Here is a 21,296-nt window from a genome sequence, read left to right as displayed (position 1 = left end):
ACATATGTGAATGGTATACAAGGGCACAAGCTAGGGAGGAAGCCAAAATGACCCATGGGCTATTAGGCCGGAAAGATGCTTTAGAAATTAAAGAGCTTTAAAAAACTAAAAAGTGTTAGTGTAATGATAAATTATTTTGAAAAGCAAAACATAAAATTATATACATGATAACCATTAAAAATTAAAAATTCATTCATCCAAATATTAAAAGAGTTACTTACCCCTGGGAGCAGTTTCTGAATGATTTTTCTTTTCACCTTAATAGAATTCTCTATTACCCAAATTATTCCCCAGAGAGAGTATACTATGTTTATAACTGGGAAAAACGTTATCAATAAAGAAGTTATATTAAGGTTAAGTTTATATTTCACCAGATGACTTGTCCCTGACAAAATGCTTATATTAATGCCCAATATAATCAAGTTGCTCCCAATGTATAAATTATACATATAGATGTATGCTTCCAAAATACAGTTTGAATGTGTAACACTGACTTGTGTGATTAGGAAGAATGTATGAATTATGGCGAAATGCTTATATGAGCATTGATATTTTTGAATACTATGCTATTATAATACTATGCTATTATCTATAGAATAGATGTGACAGGCATAAATTGATACAATTTTCATAATAATTTGGTTAGGAACTAGTAAACAGAGAGCTGTTTGGTTAATATTTGGCAGTAAAACTATTGTATATTTAAAAAGTGAGGGAAAGGGAAGAAAAACAGCATTTTACACTCTTTGCCAACAAATACCTTTCACCTTCCTTCAGCTGTCTTCATATCATACACTGAACAGAACATACTCTTTCTCATCTTTTTTCCTTACTCATGTTCTTCCCTCACATCCTCCCTCCTCCCCTTCCCTGGAGAAATCCAAACTATTCTTCAAAAAAAAAAGGCGCTCCTTGTACACTGGTGCAGGTTGTTCACTGCACAAGGGAACCTCGCTTCAGTGACAAATGAAGTCTAAAATCCAGTGCCCACTCCTCAAGAGCAGTCCCTGTGGAGGAGAGGTACTGTAGGAGCTTGAAGGGAAGGGCAAAAGGGCGTCTGTTTCTCATTCGCACAAAGGTGCTAAGTGAGATAGTGGGGTTCTGCTTTGAAGGGCTAAAGTACTAACCTCTCTTTGAAAATATCCCAACTAAAAAGCAATTCATACAGATCTCTCCTTTTTTTTTTTGAACTCTGAGCCAGTACCATAGTTTTGTATATATTCTCTCAATTTTTAACACACTATTTTTACCCCTTCAGCTAAACTAGAAGCTTCTGAAGGATAGACACCATGCCTTCAATGCTGGTGAGAACCCAGCCCCGGGAGGCAGTATAAATTAGGTGCTTAACAAATATTTGTTAATCAACTGACTGGAAACTAAGAACACCACAAACAACAGTAATGGAGAGTGTTATTTGTCTTTGAAGTTAAAATCCCTTCCTCTTTGCTTGCTATTTTAGATTTGCTGGAAAAAAAGCAAGAACTTTTTTAGTGCTGGTTTCATGCTCTGAAGGGACGGATATGCTGGAACCTAAGTTGTAATTTTCACATTGCCCACAGTTTTTAGTGTTGTGCTAAACATTTTCAGCTTTTTAGTGTGGTTGTGTTAAACATTTCAGCTGTTGTTACTGAACTTGAATCAGCTTTAGATAGAAGCTGAGTGTGGATTCCAAGGCCATGGCTGTCCTAAAAGGCTACATTCAGCTATGGTTTCATAACCATAAAATTACACAAGAAGGAGAGAAACCAAGCACTTCTGCACTGAATTCAAAACAATTCAAACCTCTGTGAACCCTTTCAAACAACTGTCAAGGGAAGCTGGGTTCTCAAACATATTATAAAGGCTCCTTTTAACGGAATGGTTATTATTTATTTTGGATGCTTCCATAATTATTAGAAAATAGAAGGATTTGCTGCCAAAAACAAAGGGAAAAAAAAGGAGGTAAAGAAAGAAGGTTAGGAGGGGTAAGATGAAGTAATTAAGAAAAATTAAAGATAATATCAACAAGGGAAAATAAAATGAACATATTTTAAAGAGGTAAGAAAAAATGATAAAAAACAACACAGTGACAAGTAGGGACTACTTTTCTGCAGGTTAACAGGCTAGGTGACAGAAGGACCACTTTATCCTGCGTATTTGTGGAAGTTACATGAAAAAGAATGCGAAACAGTCTTTCCTCTTTTTTTTCAACCAAGGTCTTACATTGTACAATCCTAAGACTCCCTCTCTTAAAACAGATTTTAAAACCACTTCTTTGATACATCTATGGCCAACTGATTTTAACAAGGGTGCCAAGGCCATCTAATGGGGGAGATAATAGTCTTTTCAACAAATGGTTCTGGGATAATTAGAGAACCACATGTAAAAGAATGAAGTTGGACCCTTACCTCAAACCCTATACAAAAAAATAATTCATAATATATTAAAGACCTAAATGTAAGAGCTAAAGCCATAAAACTTTGACAAGAAAACATAACCATAAATCTTCATGACCTTGAATTTGGCAAAGGATTCCTAGATATGACACCAAAAGCACAAGAAAAAAAAGGAAAAATAGATAAATTAAACTACATTAAAATGTAAAACTTTTATGCTTCAAAGACACCAGCAAGAAAGTGAAAAGACAACTCAATGAATGGGAGAAAAGGCAAATCATATGTCTGATAATGGATTTGCATCTGGAATATATAAAGAACACTTAAATAAGAAGACAACCCAGTTTAGAAGTGGACAAATGATCTCAATAGATCAAAGAAGATATACAAACGGCCAATAAGCACATGGAAAGATGCTAAGCATCATCAGTCATCAAGGAACCGCAAATCAAAACCACACTGAGGGGATTCCCTGGTGGCGCAGTGGTTGAGAGTCTGCCTGCCGATGCAGGGGACGCGGGTTCGTGCCCCAGTCTGGGAGGATCCCACATGCCGTGGAGCGTCTGGGCCCATGAGCCATGGCCGCTGAGCCTGCGCGTCCCGAGCCTGTGCTCCGCAACGGGAGAAGCCACAACAGTGAGAGGCCCGCGTACCGCAAAAAAAAAAAAAAAAAAAAAACATACTGAGATACCACTTCGCACCTACTAGTTGGCTAAAATCAAAAAGTCAGATAATAGCAACTGTGGGTAAGGATGTGGAGAAACTGGAAGCTTGTTGGTGGGAATGTAACATGGTACAGTCGATTCAGAAAATACTCTCTCAGTTCCTCAAGCCATTAAACACAAACTTACAATGTGATCCAGCCATTCTAATCCTAGGTATATGGCCAGGAGAAATGACAACCTATGTCCACAGAAAAACTTGTACACAAATGTCCTGGCAGCATTATACATTATTGTCAAAAAGTATAAATAACCCAAATATCTATCAACTGATGGAGTTGAAAATGTCATATAAACAAAAAATGGAGCAATATTTGGCTATAAAAAGGAATGAAGTACTGAAACACACTACAACCTGGACAACCCTTGAAAACATTATACTAAACGAAAGAGGCCAATCACACAAGACCATAAATTATATCATTCCATTCACGTGAAATGTTCAAAACAGAGAAATCTATGGAGACAGAAAGTAAATTAGTGATTGCTTAAGGATGAATGGCAAAATAGAGAGTGATAGCTAAGAGGTACAGGGTTTCTTTTGGAGGTGACAAAAATTTTCTAAAATTCTGGTGATGGTTGCAAATGTCTGTGAATATACTAAAAAGAATTAAATTATACACTTTAAATGGGTCAATTGTATGGTATTGACCCAATTATATCTCAATCAAAACTACAATGATATATCATCTCACACCAGTCAGAATGACGATCATCAAAAAATCTAGAAACAATAAATGCTGGAGAGGGTGTGGAGAAAAGGGGACACTCTTGCACTGCTGGTGGGAATGTGAATTGGTACAGCCACTATGGAGAACAGTATGGAGGTTCCTTAAAAAACTACAAATAGAACTACCATATGACCCAGCAATCCCACTACTGGGCATATACCCTGAGAAAACCATAATTCAAAAAGAGTCATGTACCAAAATGTTCATTGCAGCTCTATTTACAATAGCCAGGACATGGAAACAACCTAAGTGTCTATCATCGGATGAATGGATAAAGAAGATGTGACCCATATATACAATGGAATATTACTCAGCCATAAAAAGAAACGAAATTGAGCTATTTGTAATGAGGTGGATAGACCTAGAGTCTGTCATACAGAGTGAAGTAAGGCAGAAAGAGAAAGACAAATACTGTATGCTAACACATATATATGGAATTTAAGAAAAAAAAATGTCATGAAGAACCTAGGGGTAAGACACAGACCTACTAGAGAACGGACTTGAGGATATGGGGAGGGGGAAGGGTAAACTGTGACAAAGCGAGAGAGAGGCATGGACATATATACACTACCAAACGTAAGGTAGATAGCTAGTGGGAAGCAGCCACATAGCACAGGGAGATCAGCTCGGTGCTTTGTGACCACCTAGAGGGGTGGGATAGGGAGGGTGGGAGGGAGACACAAGAGGGAGGGGATATGGTGATATATGTATATGTATAACGGATTCACTTTGTTATAAAAAAAAAAAGAAGGATATCCAAACTTTTATTTAAAAAAAAATCACTACTTTGGACATTTCATTTATTCATTCATTAATTCAATAAATATTTACTGAGCATCTTTTCTATCCTAGGAGATGCAGAAATGAAAAGACATGGACTTTGTCCTTAACTTTGCTTACCATCCAGTGGGAAGCAAACATTAAAAACCTATGGGTAGGGCTTCCCTGGTGGCACAGTGGTTGAGAATCCGCCTGCTAATGCAGGGGAAACGGGTTCGTGCCCCGGTCCGGGAAGATCCCACATGCCGCGGAGCGGCTGGGCCCATGAGCCATGACCGCTGAGCCTATGCGCCCAGAGCCTGTGCTCCGCAACGGGAGAGGCCACAACAGTGAGAGGCCCGTGTACCGCAAAAAAAAAAGAAAAAAAAACAAAAACAAACCTATGGGTGGGACTTCCCTGGTGGTCCAGTGGTTAAGAATCCGTGCTACCAATGTAGAGGGCCCAGGCTAGATCCCTGGTCAGGGAACTAGAGCCCGCATGCATGCTGCAACTAAGAGCCCACATGCTGCAACGAAGATCCCGCATGCCACAACCAAGACCTGGCGCAGCCAAATAAATAAATAAATAAATAATATATAAAAAAACCTATGGACAAGGTAGATAAATGCTACAATAGAGTTATAAGTATATATAGAATGAAAGGAAAGTAAGGAAGAAAATACACAAGTCTACCATAGAATGAAAGGAAAGTAAGGAAGAAAATACCCAAGTCTACCAGAGTCTCTTAAGGTCAACTCCTGTTTGACGAAACAGGAGTTGACCTTAGGAGACAGTAAGAGGGGGACTTCCCTGGTCACGCAGTGGTTAAGAATCTGCCTGCCAATGCAGGGGACACAGGTCTGAGCCCTGGTCTGGGAAGATTTCACATGCCGTGGAGCAAATAAGTGTGTGCCACAACTACTGAGCCTGCAAGCCACAACTACTGAAGCCCGTGCGCCTAGAGCCTGTGCTCCACAACAAAAGGAGCCACCACAATGAGAACCCCGGGCACCACAACAAAGAGACGCCCCCGCTCGATGCAACTAGAGAAAGCCTGTGTGCAGCAACGAAGACCCAACGCAGCCAAAAACAAATAAATAAATTTTTAAAAAATTAAAAAAAAAGAGACAGTGAGAGGATACAGGATCAAGGAGAAGCAAGTACAGATGCACAGTATGAGGAGAGATCAGGACAAGCAGTTCAATGTTAAGTAGCAGCACGATGGGGGTGGTGGTGGGAGTAGGTGGCAAAGCAGAAGGAGATAAGCATGGGCAATGGGACGCCATTAGGCCAGAAAGGTTCTGATCCTATAGGTGATAGAGTGGATGAATTCTGAGCTCAGGATTGTCAATGAAGATAACAAAGATGACAGCACAGTGATCCTTTCATGTGATGGTCACCTTTCACTTTCCATTATGACAATTGTGTTTTCAGCTCAACAAATGTATCAGCACTTATTGGATACCCCACCCTGCACTGGTCCCTAGAATACAAAGAATAAGTCAAAGTTCCTACTCTGGAAGACCAGGAGGAAGCAAAGTTACCAAACTTCTTGAAAGCTTGAAACTGCTCTCGTACACTCTGGTTTCACCCACCTGCTAGAAACCGGCAGGAAGTCATCGGTGGCAAAGGACCAATCGCTAACCTCAGTCTAGGAGTAATGGGATAAAGAAACACTCAGCAAGCTGGAGCCACTGGTGCTCATGGAGATGCTAACAGCCTCTCAGCCACCTCTTAGCATGCACTAGAGGGAAGGGCATGGTCTGAAGAGTGAAATGTGATGGCAAGGAGAGACTTCACAGTCTTTTTGAATCTATCTGTCCTAGCGCAGGTAGGAAATATTGATATAATGAATACAAAACAATATCCCCGTGCCACGCAAAAGCAATCTGGGACTGATCTGGATGATTTTCTTCTCCTCTGCTCTTTCCCATCAGTACAAACAGTTCCAGGGTGACAGTGGCAAGGGGAGGGAGCCCTAGCTTTCCATCTCTGAACTGTGATTTCCAAGCTGGGGTTGGGCTCTATGATCCTCTGAGTTTCTTCTCTTATGTAATGAAGGTAATAATGCTTACCTCAGTGGGGTTGTGAAAATTAGAGGTAATCTGTGTAAAGCATCTAGCGTATTGTCTGGCACAAAGCAGCAGTGAACAAATGATACACACACACACACACACACCCCTGAGAGTTGACCCTTATCAACTCTTATCAATCCTTGTCAGGTTGGACAATAGTCCCAACCAGCCAGAAGAACCAATTCCAAGCACCTGGGGAGAGGAGGTGACAGATGAAACATAGAAAAACCAAAGTTTAATTACTTAAAAGGAAATTTTATACTCTAGAGAGTGCTAACACTGAGGCAAAAGTTAATTTTATTTAGGAGGTTGAATCATGGTAGAATACAGAGGACAATTTTATAAAAAGTATCATTTGGGTGGTTGTTCCATAAGTGTGTTAAGTTTGTGAACACTGAGAGAGCTGCACACTTACGATATGTGTGCTGTATATAATGATATACTATACTTCAGTACATTTAACTTTATAGTTAAAGTTTGACTACATATTTAACTTTAATAAAGTTTAAAATGTTATCTGATTTTCTTTCCTTCTGGTCTGAAAGACTCTTTTGTTAGGGGCTCTAAAATTAATAAATGCTTTCTGTAGATTTGGTAGAACAAGGCCATTGTTTACACTCCCCAGCTCTGTGTGAAGAGACTGTGGTTCAGCAAGGATGTTTTCATTTAGCAAACAAAGCAAGAAAAACAACACAGCAACTACAGCAAGTCCCCTGCATAAGAACCTTCAAGCTGCGAACTTTCAAAGACGTGAACGTGTGTTCCATCAACATCAGGCGTGAGTGACGTTGCAGCTTGCCCTCCATCTCCTATTGCTGAGAATCCTTCAGCTCTACCATCTCCCACCTCCTCTCCCTCCTCCAGTCAGTAACTCTTCTTGCCTGTTCACTCGATGCCAGCCCCTGTATGCCAGCTGTTGTACCGTACTACAGTACTTTTCAAGGTACTGTACTGTAAGATTAAAAATGTTTTCTTTATTTTGTGTGTGTGTTTGTTTTTTAAGTATTACTAGTGTGAAAAGTATTATAAACCTATTACAGTACAGTACTATATAGCCGATTGTGTTAGTTGGGTACCTAGGCTAACTTTGTTGGACTTACGAACGTGCTTTCGGGACAAAACTCATTTGTATATGTGGGGGACTAATTGTATACCTCTTGGAATCATCTCTGCATTAAAAGACAAAGCCGCCTACCCAAGAAGTCTCCACACAAAGCTTCTAACAATGGAGGAATAACCTCCAACTTTAAAAACCCCAACGAGTCAAGCCTTCCCCTGGTATCGCTCCTAGAAGGTCTACTTTTATTTTGCTCCAATAAGTGTCTCTCCTCCCAGGAGGTCCTTCCTTCTCTCCTACTCCCTGTGTGTTCTTCTTCCCCTTTGTTGCAGAATGTTTGGCATCACCTCACCCTGCCCCACCCACCTTAGATCCATTCACTCTAGAATCTCAACACTTAAAAACACACAAGAGCCATTTCCTCTAGAAAAGACTCTGAGTTCTTCATCTCTTCCAGATGGAATAAACTGACACTTGATGTGAACCAGAGTTGTTGGATTCAAAGCATACTGGAGAGAGACATTATGCCATTTCTACAGGTTCACTCAACTGGAGGCTTAAAGCATGGTACTTAGCCCACCTCAAATTTGCTTTCCTTCCCTGTAAATTGATGGGGAAAATCTCTCCCTCTTATAAGTACAGGAAGAATTAAATAAAATAATATGTGGAAAATATTTAGAATGATGCCTAATGCATAGAAGTCCTCAGGAAATGATGGGTATGATTATTATTCTTACTCTTTGAATGTCTGTGATCAGAACCTACAATGAGTAAATACGAATAGAGTGATCTTAGATTAGCAAATAACTACTCCTGGTTTTAGTCCAATTTGAACATGCCAAGGTTAGGAAAGAAAGGGGCTGTCCACTGACTTCTTTCCTAAGTAAGGATGACCATGCGTTCATTTATCTATTCATCTCTTCAACAAACATTTATTCAGTATATGCTATGTACTGGACATTGAGGCTCTAAAGTTGTGTGCGACCTCAAGGTCCATAACCTCAAAGAGCTTCTAGTCAAGCTAGAGAGACTGAAACATCAAGCACAATCACCTTGGAGAAATGTGGTTGCCGGGCTAGAACTCAGGTTGACGAGGGTCAGAAAGGGAGCCAAAGAAATTCATTATAATCCAACCATACTCTATACTCATAAACAGTGAGAGTACCCTGTGCTAATTCCAACCATCACATCATGCATGGTACACACTCAGAAAAAAACAGAAAGAGCAAGTAACTTTTCCATTGATAGAATGTGGGCAATTCCTCATGCCTGTCCATTCACGGAGATAGGAGACAACTCATTTCAGATCCCAGGTGGGTCTCACAGGCTCTGTCAATCAGGGTCCCCTAGCAGGAAACTACAAAAATGTACAAATGGGCTAATAAGAGGCAGTCTAGCATAAAAGAACTACTAAAGCTATGGGCAGGGTTAAGGGAAACTAAAAGAGATGGCAAAGGTCCAGACTAGCGGTCTGTGATCATTAACAACTCCAGGCCTCAGGATTATGGAGAGAGGGCAGTTTCCAGAGCCTAAAGGGGATAGATGTTAAGAAGAGGGCTGCCTGATGGGACCTGTGGCCTTCAAGAGCAGGGAGCAAGCAGAGAAATAAGTACTCTGACCTTACTCTCCTCCCTTCTACCTACTTCCTGCTAGTGCCTCCCACTGACCCAGCCAATGGCGATGGAGCCTGTTGACTCAGGCCATGTAAGTCAGCCTCCTGGGGCACACGAAAGGTGGGAAAAGGGTAGAGAATGATCTGGAGGACAAACAGAAATGTCCTGCATACAGGCTGGGCATCTGACCATGCAGAATCTAATTCTTGCATATAAAGGCACGTTTTTGTTTTTTTTTAATGCAACCTGGGTCACACGAGGATACTTTGGACGATGTGCATTTTTCCTCACATATTGGAAACACAACACGTCCTGTATGAGGTGAGACTCCGCTGAACTTTATCTCATTTGGTCTTCATGACAAGTTTGTGAGCTATGTCTGTTCTTCCAATTTTATGGATGAAAACAAGACTCGGACAGGTTGAATGTCTCGATAAGTGGCAGGAGAAGAACTCTGACACACGCTTCTCCACCCGCAGAAATCTTAAATGGCTTTTCCATTCTACCAAGTTGAAAAGTAACTACAGAGATTGATCGGCAAAATCGATGTTACAGACTTGGTTCATCGTCCTGCAATTACACAAGATCAGGAAAACTTGGCAGAAATGACCGGCAACCAATCCCTGTCGAGGAATCACGTCTACTGTTGAAGCAACAACATGTGTCTTCCTCTAAATCGAGTCATTTCTGAATAATCAACCAGAGCTAGAATCTGTACATGACAATCTAGGGCTGACGACTTCTGACAAGCACAGCTGGCCTCCTGCCTGTGCTGTATGTTAACAAAGCTCTAATATTATCGCCATATATTTATTATACGGAGGGAAAGCGTGGCATTGCCAAGAAGCAGTAAAGAATGATGTGATTTCCAAAACCAGACTCAAGGACTTAGTAGAAACCAGGAGATGAACACTTTTTTCAGGTCCATTTATTTATTTGTTCATTTATTTATTTTTTGGCCACACCATGCGGCATGCGGGATCTTGGTTCCCTGACCAGGGATCGAACCCGTGCCCCCTGCACTGGGAGTGCAAAGTCCCTTTCAGGCCCATTTAAAAATCTACAAGCTGCATATTGTTTAATATTGTTTAGTGGTATTCATTCCTGCTACAGCCTCCTTGGATAGAAGCCGTAGAAACTTTGTGAATTAGAAGCTGCAGGTTGAAAAGGAGTTACACGTGGGCTCACATGCTCTGGAGCTGGAGACCACGGTTTGAAATGCTCCCCCAACACCCCACCGCTGATTTCTGGCTATGTGAAGGTAGGCAAGTTCATTTACCACTCTAGCCTCGATTTCCTTATTTGCCAAAGGGAGAATCACATTTTTTATCTCATTGGTGTAGAATGAGGCTTGAATAAGAAAACACATGTAAAGGGCATGGTATCTAATAAGCATCAATAATGTCCTGTGGTTGCTCCTTTCATCAATATCATCAGCATCTTCAGGCCTCCTCCACCGTCCCTTCATCTCCTCTCACCATCTTTTCAAGAATGTCTGCATAATGAACAGACCGGGAAGATAAAGATAATTTCTCCTTCTGGGTCAGAAAGCAGGTTTGCTTGAAGACCATTTCAAAAGGTTCCTCGAGCCTGGGGTTCCTCTTCCGTAACCCAACCCTGGCAGATGTCATCTGCACCTCATTGTGCTGTTCTTTGGGAGCTAAGCCTTGGAGGACCTGTCAAGAAAATGATGACGCTCTGCCTACCGCTACTGCCGAGAGCAACAAATTGTTCTTTGTCTCCCAACCCAGGGGTCTCCTACCTGCTGCCATGAAATGGTGGCAGGCAAACCCGTTAGCTTGCGAGTAAGATAAAATCTCAAGACTCTTGACAGTTCTCAACGTGAGTTAACACAGTATCAAAACTCATGCCTTGTCACCCAGACTAAATAGTTGCAAAAGGTAACAACTTTTATTCTATTTACACTACAATTTTAGCACGCCCTTCAAATCATCCAAGAAGGAAATATTTACTCCAAGATTCCTGTGAAACCACTAATTAACTGGGAAGCACAAGCAAACTGTGAAAAGCTGTATATAACATATTAGAAAGTATTTTTATTACAGTTTGCAAAATAATTAAGATATACTTTGAACATAAAACTTGAATCAATTTGCAGAACTCAGGATCCCGGTTTGGAAAGCACTTCTATACCTCAAATGCAATAAGACAGAGACAAAAACTTGAAGGCTTTTTTTTTTTTTTTTTTTTTAAACTCCAGCTCCATGTTCTCAGGTTACACCAGCCATTAAGCCTCTTTCTAGCTCAGGTGCCCCATCTCTGCAATGGGATTAATTGTGCCTACTGGGTGTAACTCAGAGCTGTACAGAGCATCAAGCAGGTTAATGGACAAGATGCTTTGTAAACTCTAAAAAGGCAAGACAAGGTACACCTCTGACTCCTGTCGCTTACCATGAAAAGCAAGCTCTCTTTAGCTTTTTCATGGTACCAGCTCAGCAGCTTGTAACAATCACAGCATGTAGAATCCTTTGTTTATTCAACAAATATTTATTGTGCCAGCCTCTGGGAGGGAACAGGAAAAAGATCCCAGGGGTATATGGTAGAGAAACCTGTGATAAGATAAAACACACAAAAGGGCTTTTCCCCTTTGTATATAGTTCTCCCCTAATATTTCTCTTCAGTTCTATGAAATAGAGAATATAAAGGAAGCAGTGGGAACTCAAAGAGATCTAATGGCATACAGGCACTTTAATTCTTCAACCAGGTATACACTCCTAAGCAGAAGAAACAGACTGCTGGTGGCTGGAGAGAGAAACTCCTGATAAAGGCTGTATCTTAAAATACTATCATAAAACAAGAAAAACAAATGTCATTTATTTATGATTTACTAGTCTAATAGCAGCAGCTCAGATTTCGTGGGCTCTCAACTCTATGCCAAGTACTGTACAGACTGGATTTCATTTAATCCTTCCAACAGCCTTTCCAAGTGGGTCCCCCACTTATCTCCATTTAAGACTACAGGTCAGAAAGGTTCAAAGCCTACTCAAGGTCACGGAGTGAGCAAGTTGTGAGGCTGGGATTGAAGACCAGGACCGTGCAACTCCAAAACCCACACCCTCTGCCACTTACTGTGAGAGAGACGCCTCATGTCACCAGCTCCCCTATAATGTTCCTCGCATTGGGACAACTTGAAAAAGTCAGCTTCTGCTCCTTAACTAGCATTCGCTGGAGTACCTCTGAGTTAAGGTAACGGAAGTGACGTAGACACTAAAAGGCAACACACACAGTCACTGACTTTTAGTCCTGAGACGCAGATTTGTCCTACAAAATAGACTGAGAAACACCACCAGGGGTTAGAAAGCCAAGGTGCCCCCAAATTAGTACATCTCAGCAAAACCCCAGCCAGAAACCACCAAGTTTCACAAAGGCCTATAAATAACACAGAACAAACAAGCCAGAGGAGAGCAAAAAGGAAATACTGACAATAGAACCAGGCCCTTAGGGCTGGATGGAAGGCTGGGGAAAGCACGGCCTGCACACCTGTCACCCTGGGTTCAGGCATCTCCTGTCCCCCTCGAGCTGTAGCACCAGGACGCAGAAGTGACTTAACTGCTCTGGATCCCAGATTCCCCTCCTTCTGGGACAATAATGTAATGCCCCATCTATATTATATAATTATTTACTACCTTATCACTATTATTATTACTGTTATTATTTACTACTCTATTATTACTCTGTTCAGGAGGTTCAGATAAAATAATCTAATGGCAGTGCTTTGAGAAGCTTAATGTACAAATAAAAGGTCCCTGTTGTTTTTTTTATCATATTTACAGAACACCACATAGATTTACCATGAAGGAGAATCATTTTACTCCCCTTTTCCAAAGTCTACTTTAAAATCCTGGAATATTTTCAGTAAATTTTTATAGCAAATCTCATACCCAGATATTCACAAACTCCATGTTACATTTTTGAAGTAAACACTGGTTTCATTCATTTAATCTCCATTGAAGGCAACAGAAGAGATTTATTAATAGCCTAGTAACAATAAGTTTGGGCTCTAGGTTCAAATCCCAGCTGGTTTATTTATTTATTTATTTATTTGGTTTTTTTTTTAAAAACGAATGGGGTGACCTTGGGTAAGACACTGAACCTCTCCTTGCAACTTTTTTCTCATCCATAAAATGGGAACAATGAAAGCATCTAACTAGGGGTTGTTATGATGATTAAATAAAATAGATCAGTCAGGATGTCTGATATATAGCTAGCAATCAACAAATATTATCTATTGTTATTATCTTAAAAGGAAAACAACTAAAGGAATAATATATCTTTCGTAAGACCTTCTTTCACTAATATTAGAGATATCCTAAACAAGGGTTCCAGCTGAAATAAGAGAGGGGGAAAAAGTCAGTTCTAAAATAAAGTCCTTGAAAAGATGAGCTATGAACAAAATCAGCTATTCATTTCTTAATGTTATTTTTTTTAAGTATCCAAGACTTACGAAATAATAGTACATGCTGAGATTCATGGAAAAAATGGCCAGAGAAACAAGGAAAATGCATTAAAAATATAGATAAGTGTATATACCAAACAAAATTGATCAAACAGGTAAACTGAACTATCAATTCCAAAGGCCCTAAAGTTTGTTCCACGCATGTTCTAGCAACCAAAGGTAGGGGCCAAGATTTGTGAGGTGGCAGTTAGGTCGTTCAAGTTCAGTACTTATGAAATTACTTCTCCTAGTGCTAATTTTACAAGCAGTTTGAAGATATAAATTTACTTGGAATTGAGACACTGAACATTAATGACTAGAAAGCCAGTGCACACAGAAAAAGTACAGCAATATTGATCAATTCGTCCAGGGATCAGAAAGTTTCGTCATCCTTTTCAGCAAATATTTACCATCTACGATTGGCCGGGAACATGTGAAACCATAAGAAATACAAAGGAGGATAAAGCAGTCCCCCCACTTAAGTTTCTTAGTCTAATGCCGTAAACAAAACGACATGAAAGTTTAACACAGTTCTTTCATGGGGTAAACACAGAGTAGCAGCACCTAACTCAGTCTTAAGGGGACGCGGAAGGATTCTCAGAAAAGGTGAGATTGAACACGAAGCCAGGAAGAGTCAGAGTGAGCTAGAGAAAGGGCTGAGCGTGGCAGGAACAGTCTTCTAGACAGAGGGAACAGCATATGCAAAATGTACATCAGATCACCACTTTACCACTCCTTACTGTCTGATGGCCTCCCATCACACTTAAAATAACATTTTCGATATCGTGGCGGTAAGGGCCCTTCACGATTTGGTCCCAACTCATCTCCTACTCTCCCCCTTACTTCCGGCCCTCTGGACACACTGGTCTCCTTGCTGTCCTAAACTACGTAGAGCATTCCCACCCGAAGCTTTTACCCTTGCTGTGTCCTCTACCTTGGATGCTGTTCCACCAGATACACACAAGGCCCACTTTATTCAAATGCCACCTCTTCAGGGACATCTTCCCTGTCCCCCCATCTAAAACACCTCGTCACCCTCAGTGAGTCTATTTCTCCCTCTATACTGAAAATCACCCATACTAAACTACATTCCTCTTAATGTCCGCCTCTTCAACTAGAATGCAAGGACTTCCCTGGTGGCACAGTGGTTAAGAATCCGCCTGCCGGGCTTCCCTGGTGGCGCAGTGCTTGAGAGTCCGCCTGCCGATGCAGGGGACACGGGTTCATGCCCCGGTCCAGGAAGATCCCACATGCCGCGGAGCGGCTGGGCCCGTGAGCCATGGCCGCTGAGCCTGCGCGTCCGGAGCCTGTGCTCCGCAACGGGAGAGGCCGCAACAGTGAGAGGCCCGCGTATCGCAAAAAAAAAAAAAAAGGAATAGTTATGTAACCATTCCACATGGAAGAGCCAGGCTGAAGTCAAAATGATAAAAGACTGAAATAGCCCTGCTTCTCACTACAAGATTACAGAACATACTTCTCATACAGCCTCTGTCCTCTCACGAAGGCCTTCACTTCGTTGTCCAGTGGGAAGGTGCCATCGTCCTTTCTAAAGCGATAGAAGAGTTTGACGTCCTTGAATTCCTTATGCTCGTCACACACTGAAAGGCAATATACACAGAGAGGCGAATAAGAAAAAAAACCTCTTATTTAATTACTCAAATGAAGGAGGATGCTAATTAAGATTTGTTTTATTACCTACTTTCTCAAGCACACTACTCTACGATTTAATACAGAGTAAACTATTTAGCACGGTACCTGGCACAGAAAAGTGCTCAGTTTTATTAGCTATCATCATCATCATCATCATCATCTGTTAAAAGAGTCATAAAATTCAATTCATCATGCTTTCTACAAACTCTTCTTGAGCATGATATTGGGGTAGGCATCAGCCTCAAAGAATATGAAATCTAGCGAGATTAAAAGAAATGTCGACATGCAATTAAAACATGGCATGATCAGGCTACGAAAGAGCTGAGGAGATATTCAGTGGGAGCCCAAAGGAGCACCCAGTACCCCAGCTTTGGGGAATGTACACATCTCTGAAGAGTTTGAATGTAAGTGGACACCTGAAGAATGAGTAGAAAACAAGCAGAAATGCAGACGGAGGGCATTCCAGCCCAAGACAATAACAGCATGCTAAGGTCTTGGCCAGGATTAGAGATTTCAAGGAGACACGTTCATGAATGTTCACTGAACCACTGAGAGTAACAGCAAGAACTTGGAAACAACTTAAATGTCTGTGAGTAGAATGCATAAAGGTGTGATGGCATACACTGCAGCGAAAATGAGCAAACAAGATACACTATCAACATGAGTGAATCCCACAAACAGCAAATTGATCAAGTTGCAAAAGAATAAACATGCCTCTCTATGATGACTTAAAACATTTAAAAACGATATGTTACATTGCTAAGAGACGTATCTACAGAAAGGAAAAAATATAAAGAAGTCCAAGGAAATAAAGCCAAATGCGTCTTGGAAGAAGGAAGGGAGAGGGAGAGAGATATACAAGAGACAAAGTAAAATGTCTGTTTCTTAAATGGGTGGGTTCATATCTGAAACAGAAGATATAGTCCTTTGTTTCGTCTCGAGTTACCTTGACTGTCGCCACCTCACTCACCGTGATGAATAATGCCCCGGTCTGCTAATTTCTGCATGAGTTTAATCGCCGTCTCTCTGTCAGAAGCCTCTTTGTGTTCAATCAACCAGTCAATCAGTTCTTTCGCAACAAAACAGTTTGGGTAGGTTTTGAGATGATGTCGCCTATCTTTAATAACCTTCTCTTCATGCAGCCTGAGCCTGGAAAGAAAATTTGGCAATCAGTTGAGGAATTCTGATAACACATTATCATTAAGCCAATCCCAGAGAACAGTACAAAATGGAAGCCTGAGATGCATCAGAGTGCCATCCAAACACCTTCATGTCAGTGGGTGATTTCCATACTGTCAGAGCCCAGAGGCCCCAGGAAGTGATTCCACCCACAGACCTAGAGATGATACAGGTAAAGGGGAGGGAAACCCAACCACGGACAACCTAGACCTCTCCTGTCACTCAGGACACTGAGAAAAGCTTTCTCACCCCTACTCTGGCTCACTCCCTTCTCTCTCTCTCTCCACCAGTGGGCTTATGGTTTCAACCAACTAACAAACAAGACTCTGGAAACTTGCTGAAACGAGGTACTTCCTCTTCATCACAGATTGCTCAGGATCCGCCATATTTGAATTCATTCAGTCACATAACAAATATGAATGAGTGTCTACCACCTGCCCATCAGGCACTTGCAAGCATTAGAGACATACATCGGAAAATGGGCAAGATCCTTGCCCTTGCTGCCCTTGTTTTCCTAGGGGCAACAGCTAATCCTTTTGTGAGGCTCTTTACGTAGATTAAATCACCTAATGCTCAAAACGACCTCATCAGAAGTCATTATTACTATCTCCATTTTTTTTTTTAACAGCAAAGAGAGCTGAGGCCTCAGAGAGATTAGGTGACTTGTCCCACAGCTAACAAAGAGTGAAAGTGAGATTTGAACCCCGATGGTCTCACTTTAGAGCCTGGGCTTTCCAACTGCCACATCATGTTGCCTCTCGCTAGGTAGGGATAACTGAAGAATCCAGGAAAGATGGATAAAAGCTGTTGGACAAATACAACTTATTTACAGGCTGCCGGATTATCCTGGAGAAAAGTAAGTGACACAGAATCTTCCCTGGCTCTCTTCAGAACCCAGTGACTTTTTTCCAAAAGAGTCTTAAACCTGCCTTAAAAAAAGTTTCTTCCATTTGTCTTCCTTTCTTTTATCAGCCCTATGTTTACTTTTTAATTCTCAAGGGAAGGATTGAGTTGGGTGAAACGGGAGGTAAGTTTTCTTCCTATTCAACCCACATGACTCCTATGCTTCTTACCTCGTCATCTCAGTGTTGTTGAGAAATGGGATTGACTGAGTAAATCACACAGTAACCATGTGACCTGGGCAAGTGACTTAATGCCTCTTTTTTCCTCTGTAAAATGGAGGCAACTATGCCTACCCTGTCCTTGGCGATGTTGAGATTTGGGGCATAATGTCTGTTAAGTACCAGCAACACAGTACAGTACCTGACACATAACAGGTCCCATCCACCTTTCTTCCATTTCCTAAGGAAGGAACTAGGTCCTATTCCTGCCTGTTTTTGTTTTGTTTTGTTTTGTCTTGTTTGTAGTACGCAGGCCTCTCACTGTTGTGGCCTCTCCCAGTTGTGGAGCACAGGCTCCGGATGCGCAGGCCCAGGGGCCACGGCTCAAGGGCCCAGCCGCTCCGCGGCATGTGGGATCTTCCCGGACCAGGGCACGAACCCGCGTCCCCTGCATCGGGAGGCGGACTCTCAACCACTGTGCCACCAGGGAAGCCCCCTGCCTGTTTTTTGAACAGAGTGCACTGAATGGAATTTAATGGGTTTTGATAGCCCAAGGGTTGTGATTATGAGTTGGGAGCATGCTGGGCTGGAACTCTGAGGCCTAGATGCTCTTCCTTTCTAGACCACTGTTATAGGCTGAAGTGGGTTCCTCTGAAATTAATATGTTGAGGCCCTAATCCCTGGTACTTCAGAATGTGACTGTATTGGAGATAGGGTCTTTTAAAAGGTAATTACATTAAAATGAGGTCATTAGGGTAGGCCCTCATCCAATAGGAGTAGTGTCCTTATAAGAAAGGGAGATTGGGCTTCCCTGGTGGCGCAGTGGTTGAGAATCCGCCTGCCAATACAGGGGACATGGGTTCAAGCCCTGGTCCGGGAAGATCCCACATGCCGCGGAGCAACTAAGCCCGTGCACCACAGCTACTGAGCCCGCACACCACAACTACTGAAGCCTGTGCACCTAGAGCCCGTGCTCCGCAACAAGAGAAGCCACCACAATGAGAAGCCCGCTCGCCACAACTAGAGAAAGCCTGTGTGCAGCAATGAAGACCCAACGCAGCCAAAAATAAAATAAATAAAATAAATAAATTCTTTTAAAAAAGATAAAAACAATGAACATCTTAAAAAAAAAGAAGTGGAGATTAGGACACAGACATGCGGAGGGAAGATCATGTGAAGACAGGAGGAAAGAGCCGGCTACAAAGCAAGGAGAGAGGCCTCAGAAAAACCTCCTGCCAACACCTTGATCTCAGATTTTTAGCCTCCAGAACTGTGACAAAGTAAATTTCTGTTGTTTAAGCCACTCAGTCAGTGATACTCGGTTATGGGAGCCTGAGCTAAGACAACCACCAATTGCCAAAGAGGCTCCTGAGTGGTCTGGGGATGAAGGGCCCAGCTGGGGGAAGGGAGAGGACAAGAGAGATAAGAGTCCTTACAGATATCAACTGCATAGAAAGGAAAGAACCATTTTAATGGAGTTGTTGCTGTATGCTCAGTATTGTACTAAGCGTTTTCACATGAGCTGACTTAACTGCTATAGCCTGAATGTTTGCACAAATTCACACGTTGAAATACTAAACCCTAAAAGGTCACTTATGAGAACAGTCAGGAACACAGGGCTTGGCTCTCATCTTGGCACTGCCAGTAATTCCAGATGACCAAACTTCTGAGCACCAGCATCTGCATCAGTAAAATGAGGATAACGGCAGCTACCCTGCTTACCTCGTCACAGTCACAAAGCTCATTAATAAGAATAAAGATAGCATTTGAGCCCTTGCTATGTGCCAGGAACAGTTTTGACTGCTTTATTTATTTATTTTTTTGTGGTACGCGGGCCTCTCACTGCTGTGGCCTCTCCCGCCGCGGAGCACAGGCTCCGGACGCGCAGGCTCAGCGGCCATGGCTCATAGGTCCAGCCGCTCCGCGCAATGTGGGATCTTCCCGGACCGGGGCACGAACCCGTGTCCCTTGCATCGGCAGGCGGACTCTCAACCACTGCGCCACCAGGGAAGCCCTTGACTGCTTTATTGGCATTAACCCCCATGACAATTCCCCGAGGCTGGTAATATTACAGCCACAGATGATACCAAAGTAGAGTTGTAATTATTAATAAAAAAATAAATGAGCCCTAATAAAAAAGAAAAAATACACATTCACATCGGTGTGCTAAAGTCATCACATGAATCCCTCTAATTAATTCAGTGACAAAGACACTGAGTAATTTGTTTAACATGCTCAAAGTGGCAGAATGCAAAACATTAATTTTTAGATGGGATGTCTGTCAGGAATCTAAGAATAATGAAGACCAATTTATTTAGAAATTGAAATGTGGAATAAGCTACCGTATAATTTGGTGGAGGAGGAATATGTTATGAGCCGAGAGACAAGTTTCAGCTCCTGTAAATTTTCCAACTTAAAAAAAAAATGTATTAGGTAATGTTTAACTTTAATTACTACAGAATAGAACCTTTCAGTTACTATCCTGTCAACCTTGAGCTTGGTGCTAATTCTTAAGCATACTTGATTCCCTCTGATTCCCACCCTGCACAGTAAGAAGCAGCACCGGTCACTACCCCTGCAGCCCCACAAGGACCTGGTATATTTCCATGTTTAGAAAACTGAGCAGAAATATGATGGAGGGGAAAGAACTTTGAATCTGGGAGACTGCATAGAACTTGATCTTTTTAGACATGTTACCAGGGGTTAAAAATGTTCAATAACTGTGCTACCATCTGTTTTTCTTTGATAGTCAGAGACACAGAATTCTAAAAATGAGCATTAAAAATGATATATTCCAGAAAAGCTATCCCAATAAAGAGGTAAGAATTTTCATACTCTAAATAACCAAGTGTTTTGCCTAGCACTGTGGGTACTTAATAAATATTTGGTGAACAAATGAATATACAGGGGCACTAAGAGAAATGACACCCCTTTCTAAAAGGTAGGGAGGCTTCTCACTAAAAAAGTGGGAGTTGCCACCCCACAACTTAGTAAACATCTAATATCATGGAATTCATCTTTTGTAAAATAACTAGTTATATGCTTTCACTTCTAGGGCAATCAATTTCCAAAGTTTTAATCCCTGTTGTGTGGATGGAAATGTGGTCTGTTGGTCTGTTGGTTTGTTTTGGCTGTGCTGTGTGGCCTGTGGGGTCTTAGTTTCCCGACCAGGGACTCAGCAGTGAAAGCGTGGAGTCCTAACCACTGGACCACCAGGGAATTCCTATGTATATGTGTTTTTTTAAAAAAAAAAAAAGCATTTCCGTTTATTTGAACTCAAGTTACTGCTTACAAATTTCCACTACACTAATACACTAATATGCATGGAGATCACCAAGAAGGACAGGCAATATTTCAAAGTCTTGTGGAAAAACAGAAATTTTGCGTAGTTGAGCCTCTCATAGAATAGCATTCTCTAGAAAGACTCTGTAAGATACTGAACCGGGGCTGAAAGCCATGCTTTTAAACATGGTGTGTTGCCTGGACACGTCAGTCCGTCACCTTGTCTGCTATGCTCAACAGCCCCTTCGATGCAAAACAGCCTTCCACACCTTACCCACACCAGGCAGGGTTCAAACACCCCATGCCTGTTTTCTTTGCACAGGGCGGCGCCTGCC

At 41.7% G+C, this 21,296-nt stretch overlaps 1 protein-coding gene across 4 annotated transcripts in view; it reads right to left on the bottom strand.

Annotated features, from left to right (window-relative positions):
- DEPTOR (DEP domain containing MTOR interacting protein) overlaps positions 1–21,296 on the bottom strand; it is a 146,433-nt gene that overhangs the window by 93,738 nt on the left and 31,399 nt on the right. For all 4 annotated transcript variants that reach the window (XM_004265357.2, XM_033419898.2, XM_033419896.2 and 1 more), the window contains exons 2-3: positions 16,410–16,588; positions 15,264–15,387 (exon numbers count right to left, since the gene is read on the bottom strand). In XM_004265357.2, coding sequence (XP_004265405.1) covers positions 15,264–15,387; positions 16,410–16,588 — 303 coding nt within the window. The remainder of the gene's footprint in view (positions 1–15,263; positions 15,388–16,409; positions 16,589–21,296) is intronic.

Source organism: Orcinus orca, chromosome 17, assembly GCF_937001465.1.
Source record: "Orcinus orca chromosome 17, mOrcOrc1.1, whole genome shotgun sequence".
Classification (NCBI taxonomy): domain Eukaryota; kingdom Metazoa; phylum Chordata; class Mammalia; order Artiodactyla; family Delphinidae; genus Orcinus; species Orcinus orca.
Note: the sequence above shows the minus strand (reverse complement) of the source record. Positions and strands in the feature narration are given on the sequence as shown.